The sequence below is a fragment of the Equus asinus genome, chromosome 10 (assembly GCF_041296235.1).
Source record: "Equus asinus isolate D_3611 breed Donkey chromosome 10, EquAss-T2T_v2, whole genome shotgun sequence".
Lineage (NCBI taxonomy): Eukaryota > Metazoa > Chordata > Mammalia > Perissodactyla > Equidae > Equus > Equus asinus.
In genome coordinates, this window is record NC_091799.1 from 10,524,671 (window position 1) to 10,533,831 (window position 9,161).

General features: G+C 65.9%; 2 protein-coding genes across 9 annotated transcripts; one reads left to right on the forward strand and one right to left on the reverse strand.

The window, feature by feature from the left end:
• Nucleotides 1-898: 898 nt before the first annotated feature.
• C8G (complement C8 gamma chain) lies at nucleotides 899-3,090 on the reverse strand. Of its 6 annotated transcripts, none has more exons than XM_014863770.3 (8): nucleotides 2,941-3,090; nucleotides 2,378-2,760; nucleotides 2,138-2,274; nucleotides 1,908-1,978; nucleotides 1,730-1,837; nucleotides 1,325-1,426; nucleotides 1,197-1,235; nucleotides 899-1,111 (listed from the first exon to the last, which is right to left on the reverse strand). In XM_014863770.3, the coding sequence occupies exons 1-8, from the start codon at nucleotides 3,002-3,004 to the stop codon at nucleotides 1,098-1,100; spliced, it is 918 nt and encodes a 305-aa protein (XP_014719256.3). In that variant the 5' UTR covers nucleotides 3,005-3,090; the 3' UTR covers nucleotides 899-1,097. The 6 variants fall into 6 exon arrangements, with proteins under 6 accessions (XP_014719256.3, XP_070374374.1, XP_070374371.1 ...); XM_070518273.1 differs by having other exon boundaries at nucleotides 2,378-2,607; nucleotides 2,941-3,076; XM_070518270.1 differs by having other exon boundaries at nucleotides 1,325-1,477; nucleotides 2,941-3,065.
• Nucleotides 3,016-8,002, forward strand: FBXW5 (F-box and WD repeat domain containing 5). 3 transcript variants are annotated; one of them, XM_044778328.2, is made up of 9 exons: nucleotides 3,016-3,302; nucleotides 4,388-4,545; nucleotides 4,851-5,008; nucleotides 5,459-5,633; nucleotides 5,741-5,889; nucleotides 5,969-6,395; nucleotides 6,710-6,857; nucleotides 6,928-7,140; nucleotides 7,209-8,002. In XM_044778328.2, the coding sequence occupies exons 1-9, from the start codon at nucleotides 3,016-3,018 to the stop codon at nucleotides 7,450-7,452; spliced, it is 1,959 nt and encodes a 652-aa protein (XP_044634263.1). In that variant the 3' UTR covers nucleotides 7,453-8,002. The 3 variants fall into 3 exon arrangements, with proteins under 3 accessions (XP_044634263.1, XP_044634264.1, XP_070374366.1); XM_044778329.2 differs by having other exon boundaries at nucleotides 3,112-3,302; nucleotides 4,330-4,545; XM_070518265.1 differs by lacking the exon at nucleotides 3,016-3,302 and adding an exon at nucleotides 3,596-3,801.
• Nucleotides 8,003-9,161: the final 1,159 nt, after the last annotated feature.

The window sequence follows — 9,161 nt, forward strand, 5'->3', positions numbered from 1 at the left end:
GCCAGACCCTGGGTGTAGGCTCCGGGGGGACGCCCAGTCTGCATCAGGGGTCCCTCCCCTGTGTGCCCAGAGCCCCTGTGCTCACCCCAACCCTGACACATGAAATAGGGTGGCCTGCTTCCCCCAGCCTGGAGCACAGACTTGCTCCCATCCCTCTGTTCCAACTATTCTGGAAAGCCCCTGGCCCACCTGCCCCCTGATCTCCCCATGGAGTCCATGCACCAGGCGTGGACTTAGCTCCAGGCAGTCAGTCCTGCTCCCAGGCCAGTCCTGTGTCCCATCTGGCCCTGCCAGCCCCAGGGGTGGCCAGGAGGGGCAGCCCAGCCTCTTGTCCTCCTAAGACAGATGCCAGCTCACCCCAGAGCCAGGTACCATGTTCAGGAACTGGGAGGGGTCTCCCCCCCTCAAAACTGCCTGCCCCTCCCCAGTGGCCCATCCTGCCTCAGGCCACAGGGCCCCTGGGACTCTGGGCCCCTGCGTCCCAGGAGGCAGCTCAGTGGTCAGCAGGAGGCCGGGGGAGGGCTCCACATCCCTCCAGGAAAAGCTGCCCCATCTGTGCGGGGTGGGGGGGCAGGGCTCAGGTCCTGGGCCTCCCAGGGCAGCACAGGGAGGCCAACAGCTCTGCGTGCTCCATCAGGGAGCGAGGAAGAGCAGCAGCAACCACAGCACAGGCCCAACTGAGGAGGGGAAACCGAGGCCCAGGCAGAGAAGGCACCGGGCCTTCTAGACCTCCAGAAGGAGCCATTTCCACCCGCCTCCCTGGGAGGGTTCTTGACCAGGGGGATGGCCACTTCCCCTCGCATCCTTCAGCCTTTCTGGAGGAGCAGCCCCATGTGCCCACGAAATGACTGGGCCAGCAGAGGCGCGGCTCGTCCCAGCGGGGAAAGGGAGTCAGGGGCCGAGACTGGGGGTGTTTAATGAAGGCAGTGCCCCTGGGGGTGCACAGCAGCTCGGGGGCAGGCGGGAGAGGCGGGCGCGGGGCTCCTGGGGGTGCGCGGCAGCTCGGGGGCAGGCGGGAGAGGAGGGTGCAGAGCTCGGTGCGGGGCAGCCAGCACCTATCGCGAGTTTTCGCTCCTCCTCAGCGCTGGGCTGGCGCCTCACCTGCTCACTTCTGCAGCACAGAGACGACACTCAGGCGGCGAGGAGCCCTGGGGCGCCCGCCCTCCCGGCACTGCGGGCCAGCCCTGCCCACTCACCATCCAAGACGTGGAACTGGTCTGCAGCCTCACAGAAACCTGGGGGCCCAAGCAGAGGTCAGAGGTGGCACGGGTGGGGTGCACACAAAGAGAGCAAGGTAGGCCGCTGAGGGACACCAGGCACTCACCATACTTAGGGAAAAACAAGATGTGGTCCTCGGTCAGGTTGGCCCCCTGGACCCGCTGCTCAAACACACTCAGGACTGTGTCGCTCACAGGGAGCGAGCGGGCTGTGGGACACACACGGCGGGCAGGGTGCTCTGGGGACAGGGTCTGCAGGCCTGGGACATGCCCGGCCATTGTCTGACCCCTGCCCCTCCCTGCTCTCTCCCCGTCTGCTCCCCAACCGTCCCTGTCCCTCTCTGTCCTCACACCTGGGCCTGATCGCAGGGGCTCCTCCCTGGGCCCCTGGTCAGCAGGAGAGGGTCAGGATGCTGGGAGGGAGGGAGGGGCAGGGCTGTGTGTCCATCTGGGCTCACACAGCCACACCCGGAGGCCCCAAGTGAGTGGGCCCGGCTCACATGTGGACGTACTGTACAGCTTCACCGACAGCCGCCGTGCCCGCTCCAGGTACAGGATGGCGAAGCTCCGGTAGTCCGTCTCCCCAACAACCACGTCGATCGCCCCACGGGCACCTCGGGCTAGGCAGAGCCCGGTCAGCTGCGTCGGCACCCCCGGCCCTGCACCCCACACCCGCTGCCCTTGCCTCACCTTGGAGCTGGAAGCGGCCCGGGCCACCCATGTCTCTGTAGAGCTGCCGCACCTGCCAGCAGATCCCATCCCTGGGGGTGGGGTGGGAGGAGGCAAACAGGCTCAGGGACCCCAAGCGGGTGGAGCCACGTGGGACAGTGGACCAGGCCACAGCAGGGGTGGGGTCAGGGACTGGGGTAGGGGGAGGGTTTGAGGTTGGGGGGCGGGCAGGGCTCAGTGCTGGGACTCACAGCTTTTGGAAGGTGCTGGCAATCATGGCTGTGCCCTGGGGAGCCAGGTGCAATGCGGTTGCCTCAGCCCGGTGGCCTTGCTCCTGCAGGAAGCGGCACGAGGAGGCCACAGCCACGAGGAGCCACGTCCCTGCAAACTGAGGGCGGGCCATGTGAGGGCACAAGGGAATGGGGGGCTGCCCGGGCCTGACCCCTGCAAAGCCGGGCAAGCTCCTGCCCCCCCACCTCCCCCAACTGTACCTGCTGAGCGTCGAAGTTGGCCTTGGGCTGAATGGTGCTGATGGGAGACAGGGGCCGAGGGGGTCTCTGAGCCCTCTGGCCCAGGGAGACTGCGGCCAAGAGCAGAGTCAAGAGTACAGTCCTGGGGGGCAGCATGGCAGCGGCAGTGACCATGACGGGGCTGGGGGAGGCTGAGGGCGGGATGGCCAATTCCCAGGTCAGAGTCCACTGTCCGGTGCTGCCCAGGAACCCTGGCCAGGAAGTCCACGTCAGTCCTCCTCCCTCCTCAAACCTCCGCCCTGGGCCAGGGTCCCCGGCTCCTGCCAGGCTCCTCATGAACTCAGCCTCATCCTGGACATCTGACCTCGACCCTGCACTTCGTGGCAGGGCCCTGGAGCCATGTCCTGTGTACAAAGTCCAAGTTGACCTCTTGCTCCTTGTCCACAAGCCCCCATCCGATTTCCACTGTGGTCAGTACTCAGACCTTTTCACATTTAACTCCCTTAAACCGCCTAATAGCTCCTTGAGGTAAGAACTGGTCTTATCCCCACATCGAAGAACACGGGGCTCCTGAAACCACTTACTCAGGGCCCACCCGGCACCGGGTCTCAAACCGCAACCCTCTGCCTGGCCCGCAGCCCCGCCCATGAGCCCGGAGCATGGCCGCCGCCCCTGCTGGCCGCCAGGGGCGCTGTTCCGGCCGAGCCCGAGCGCGCGCAGGCGCACAAAAAAGCACCGCCCAGGCCGGGGAACCTGAAGCGCAGGCGCAGAGACAGCCGACGCGGGCTGCGGGGCGCTCGGCCTTCCGCGGCTATCGATGCCTCGGGGCTCGTGTCGTCGGCCTGGCGGGCTCCATCATAGAGACGCGGCGGCCGGAGCGGAAGCGGGTCCGCGGGCCGAGGCCGGGCCGGGGCGCGGGCAGCGCAGCCGGGCGGAGGCGGCCGTGGTGAGTGCGCCCGGCCCCGGGAAGCGTCGTCACCCGGCCCTGGCCCCGGCCCCCGATCCCCGGCCCAGCCGCGGACTCCCGACCCTGGGGGAGCGTCGTCACGGCCGTGTCCGGTCCCCATCCCCAGCCCGGTCTCCGGAGCCCCGGCCCCCGGCCCCGGCGGAGCCCCCGGCCAATGAATGAGTGGCCGGGGCTGTCCACGCCGGGCCCGAGGGACCGAGCGCAGGGCTCTCCCCCGACAGCCCCTCGGAGGGAAGGAGGGCGGGGGCGCTGGCCGGCCCCGCCCCCGTCCCGCCCCCAGCTCTCCGGGCAGTGGCCGCGCCGGCTGGCCGCCCACCCGGAAGGTCTCCCCTAGGCCACCGGGCAGAGGCCGAGGGCCGGCGGGTGCCCCTGGCGGCGTCTAGGGCGGGCGGGCTGGCCCTCGTCCCGCCAGCTCCAGGCCTCTTCTCGGAAAGACCTCTGTCCCATGCTGACAGCTCCGAAGCCTTGGGGCGGCAAGGTCAGAGTGACACGAGTGCGCGGGGGTCACCGGCCCTTCGTTTCTTGGCCTCCGAGCGGTCACCAGCCCTGGCACCCAGTTGTCTCCCTATGCCCGCGAACCTGTCCCCCAAGGCCAGGACCCCTTTGGGATGAGGGTCTGAGGTCCCCAGGGTCCGCCCAACACTCTACTTCAGGCTGGACCAGGACCGGGGTGCTGAGAGGTGTGTGCTGCCCGCCCAGAAGCTGCCTGTTCCAGGGACCCCCTGGGACTTGCAGGGGGTGCCCTCAGGAGTGTGGGGTCCCAGGAGTATGGCTGTCCAGAGAGCCTTGGTGAAGTTGTTGGGTCCTTGGCCCGGTGGGCAGTGCCAGCTGGCCCTCCACGCACACTCAGTCCAATGGAATTCTCATGAGGGCAGTTGGTGGGGCTGGAGGAACAGCCCCCTGGCTCCCTCAGCTCAGCCCCAGGCTCCTGCACCTCTCCTTGGGCCTGGGGGCCGGATCCCCCTCGGTCCGACCGCTGGCTAGGGGAGCCATGCATGGGTTTCAGGGCCGCCTGGGCAGAATGTCACGATGGACGAGGCGGGCACGCCCCTGCTCCCTGACAGCCTGGTCTACCAGATCTTCCTGAGCTTGGGCCCTGCCGACGTCTTGGCCGCTGGGCTGGTGTGCCGCCAGTGGCAGGCTGTGTCCCGGGACGAGTTCCTGTGGAGGGAGCAGTTCTACCGCTACTACCAGGTGGCCCGCGACGTGCCCCGACACCCAGGTCAGCGCCTGCACACGGCCCCTTGGCCCACTGGGTCGGCTGGGTGGGAGGCTGAGCTGTCCCCATGGCCAACATCTTCCAAAGCCACAGTGCTGGGCACCCACTGCCCAGGTCCTCACACTGACAGGGGACAGCTAGGCCACGCCTCAGAGCAGGGAGGCCGAAAGTGGGCAGGGCTACAGGGGGTTGGGGGTGTAGGCTGGTGACCAGGGTGCTCCAGGGGCCCAGCTGGCCCCCACGCTGTCAGGGCCCTAGCCTGTGACTGTGGGAGGGAGGCTTGGGCCCCAGCGGTGACCCCCTCACAGCGGCCACGTCCTGGTACGAGGAGTTCCGGCGGCTCTATGACATGGTGCCCTGCGTGGAGGTGCAGACGCTCAGGGAGCACACCGACCAGGTCCTGCACCTCAGCTTCTCCCACTCGGGTTACCAGTTCGCTTCCTGCTCCAAGGACTGCACCGTGAAGGTGAGAGTGGCCTCGTCCCCACCTGCCACAGTGGTGACACTCTGGGGCTGCGCAACCCAACTGGGTCAGAAGAGAGGGCCAGGCCAGAGGCGAGGGATAGCCCAGCGTGCCACATTCCCATGCGGAGGGCCAGGTCAGGGAAGAGGCAACTTAGCCGGGACCTGGGCCTCTGGCCTGGGCCACACAGGATAAGAGGATGGGGTGGGGCACCCCTAAATGCCAACACTGAGAGGGTCCTGCTCGAAGCCCCTGCTCCAGAGCCAGGCCCTAACCCCGTGTACCCACCCCTGGGGCATGCTGACGGCCAGGAGCAAGGAGCCCCCACCCTGATGGCAGTTTCTGGGCACCGGCTCGGTTGACAATGGCTCGAGAGGGGCTGGAGCTTGCCGCATGGGCCTGGGTGCCCCGTGCAGGGTGGGCTCACGAGGACCCAACGACTTGCCTGCGCAGATCTGGAACAATGACCTGACCATCTCACTGGTGCACAGTGCGGACATGCGGCCCTACAATTGGAGCTACACCCAATTCTCCCAGTTCAACCGGGATGACTCACTGCTGCTGGCCTCAGGGGTGTTCCTGGGGCCTCACAACTCCTCCTCGGGAGAGATAGCCGTCATTAGTCTAGGTGAGAGTGGGCCTGGGGTGGGTCCTCCTGGCCTACCCGGCCCTGCCCCACTCCCGGCCCTCCCCAGCCCCCAGTCTGGCCACCTGCCCAGCACCCCCTTCCCGCAGACACCTTCGCCCTGCTGTCCCGCGTTCGCAACAAGCCCTACGACGTGTTTGGCTGCTGGCTCACGGAGACCAGCTTGATCTCGGGGAACCTGCACCGAATCGGAGACATCACCTCCTGCTCGGTGCTCTGGCTCAACAACGCTTTCCAGGTGCGAGTGGGCACGCCCCCTCCCGTGCCTGGCGCCCCCTCCCCACCCCCACACCCACCACCTGTGGTCTTGCCCCCAGGATGTGGAGTCGGAGAACGTCAACGTGGTGAAGCGGCTTTTCAAGATCCAGAACCTCAACGCCAGCACTATCCGCACCGTGATGGTGGCCGACTGCAGCCGCTTCGACAGCCCTGACCTCCTGCTGGACGCTGGCGCCCCGGGCATGCCCCCCCGCCGCGTCTTTGACCTGGGCAGCGGGGGCGAGGACGAGGTGGCCGGCCCAGCCCCAGCCCCGGTCCGCGGCAAGGAGGGCTTGCGGCGCCTGCTGGATGGCCTCCTAGACGGGCGGGCGCAGTCCCAGCTGTCTGAGCGTGCGCTGGAGACCAAGGTGGCAGAGCTGCTGGCCCAGGGCCGCACCAAGCCCCCAGAGCGCAGCACAGCCGACGCCCGGAGCAAGCTCCTCATCTTCACCACCGGCTGCCTCACCTACTCTCCACACCAGATCGGTACCGGGCAGGGCCCTCCGCAGTCCCTAGACCTGGGGGTGAGGCTTCCCAGGGACGGGGGTGGGGTTCCAGGGGCCAGGCAGTCAGTGAGTCCGTGGGCAGAGTCCAGTTCATTGGTGGTCCTGGGGCCCAGCACTGTCCAGCCACCCACAGTGCACACTCTGTGGGGCCCAGGAGTGCTAGGGGCTGGGGAGGGACTCTGACTCAGATTTGGGACCAGCAGGGCAGGCAGCACCCACAGACATCTGGGAGCTCCCAGGCACCAGGGTGCCGCCCTGAGGGCTCCGGGTCGCCTTCACCTTGCCCTCTCACAGGCATCAAGCAGATCCTGCCGCACCAGATGACCACGGCCGGGCCTGTCCTGGGCGAGGGCCGGGGCTCAGATGCCTTCTTCGATGCCCTGGACCACGTCATCGATGTGCACGGACACATCATCGGCATGGGCCTGTCCCCCGACAACAGGTGGGCCCCCCACAGTGTTCTAGGGGGGGTGTCTGCAAGCAGCCCGTACTGACCAGCATGCCCTCGCCAGGTACCTGTATGTCAACAGCCGTGCCTGGCCCAGCGGCTCAGTGGTGGCCGACCCCATGCAGCCGCCGCCCATTGCAGAGGAGATAGACCTGTTGGTGTTCGACCTCAAGACCATGCAGGAGGTAAAGCGGGCCCTGCGTGCCCACCGTGCCTACACGCCCAACGACGAGTGCTTCTTCATTTTCCTGGATGTCAGCAGGGACTTCGTGGCCAGGTAGGAACTCAGGGCGTGGTGGGGCCCGGTTGTGGTGGCCAGGGGGCTCATCCCAGGCTGTCCTGCAGTGGGGCCGAGGACCGGCACGGCTACATCTGGGACCGCCACTACAACATCTGCTTGGCCAAGCTGCAGCATCAGGACGTGGTCAACTCAGTGGTCTTCAGTCCCCAGGAGCAGGAGCTCCTGCTGACAGCCAGTGATGATGCCACCATCAAAGCCTGGCGCTCGCCGCGCACTGTGCGTGTTCACCAGGCCCCGCGCCCACGCCCGAGTCCTTTCTTCTCCTGGTTTGCCAGTCAGAGGCGCTGAGGGGTGCTGGGCAACAGGAGGGTCCTGGGTGTCCTTGAGCTGCTGGAACCCATGGAGGATGCCACAGAGGCCCATCCGTGGCCCTTTCCCACAGGCCAAGCTGCTGCCCAGTCCACATGGGGGCAGAGCAGCTCACAGCAGTAATGCCTTAGGCAGGGGGGTCCAGGAAGGCTGCAGGGAGGGGATGGCCTGACCCCCACCACGCTTGCACACACACCGCCTCCCATAGCCAATCGTGATGCTCAGCACTTGAGCGGCCTCCTGGCTGGCTTGGGGTGCACAGGACACTGGTGGCCCTGCTCTTCACCCACCCCCTTCCCACGGGCATGGGTCCTGGGACAGTCAGCACGACACACACCCTTCAGCTGGCCCTGTGGGACCCTGGGCGGTGTTTCCTGGGTCCGACCTCACCCTGGGAGTCCCAGGCTCCCTCTGGGAATTTGCGCACCAGAAATGTCAGTGACGTGGGTCAGTCTGCCATGGGCCCGGGCAAACTGCATGTCACTGGTCACCCATTCAGGGCCTGAATAAACTTTAGTTGGCAACAGCACACCGCTGTTCGTCTCTGTATGCAGGGAGGGCGTCATGGTATCTATGTGGCCTCTTGCCATGCCTGCCTGACATGGTGGGATGCCGAGGCTGTGGTGGACATGGGAGCCACACTGAACCGGGCCGTGTGGCTCCAGTCTGCATCCCCAATCACTGCCCCCGTGACCTCTGAGGGGACAAGGCCGTGAGCACACAAGACACCTCAGCACGTCCCCTGCGCTGTGTGTTCACCGCCAGCAAGGAGATGTGAAGGGACACGCAGCCAGGCAGGACTATGAAGGATGAGGGACAGCATGGCAGGCGGGAGGAGCTGCATCCAGCCCCTGGGGCCACGAGAACTGGCACAGCATCAGCAATCACAGTCGTGTCCTTGAGGGAGTTCCCTGACTGCAGGAGGTGGGCACGTGATGTCAGGGACACAGAGCAGAACCGTAGTAGAGGGGTGGGGGTGACCCCGGCTGTACCCTCAGGCTTGGCCCAGGCCCATCCTGGGGCCTCACCTGGCCCCTTGTCCACTTCAGGATGCCCAGATGACAAGGTGATGAGTGGGGCGTTGACAGGCAGCAGGCCTGACGAGTGCGCCTGGCGGCACGTGGAGTTCCTTGGGTTGGACTATGCCAGGCTCTGTGCGCAGCAACACAGGAGAAAAGACAGAAATGGACAGGCCCTTCAGGGACGACAAACTCCATGTCCCTCCAGGCTAGAGGCAGCTCAGGTCACCTGCTGGGAGGGAGAGGGCTGGGCAGGGAGCCAGGCACGGACCAAAGGTCAGGGAAGCTGGGCTGCTGAGGAGTTGGGCCAGGAGGGCAAAGGGCCCAGAGGAGCCACTCACAGCCAAGCATCCACCAGCATGGGCTGTACACCCAGAGCACAGGAGCCCCAGCCCCACGGTCCTGACGGCAAAGCGCTGGCTGCTGGGGTTCACGTCAGAACCCCCAGACATGGGCGAGAACAAGGAAAACTGGAGACAAGCACACAATAGAGACGGAACCCACAGGCTCACTGACTCATGAAAGCAGTGAGCAAACTCCACAAACCCAAATATGTTCGAGAAGCTGCAAAAATTGAGCAACTTTCTGAAAAGAACTTAAAATATATCTAATTTAAAGTTATCAAGGAAACTAACAATAAAATCTACAAAACAAAGGCAAGGGGATAGG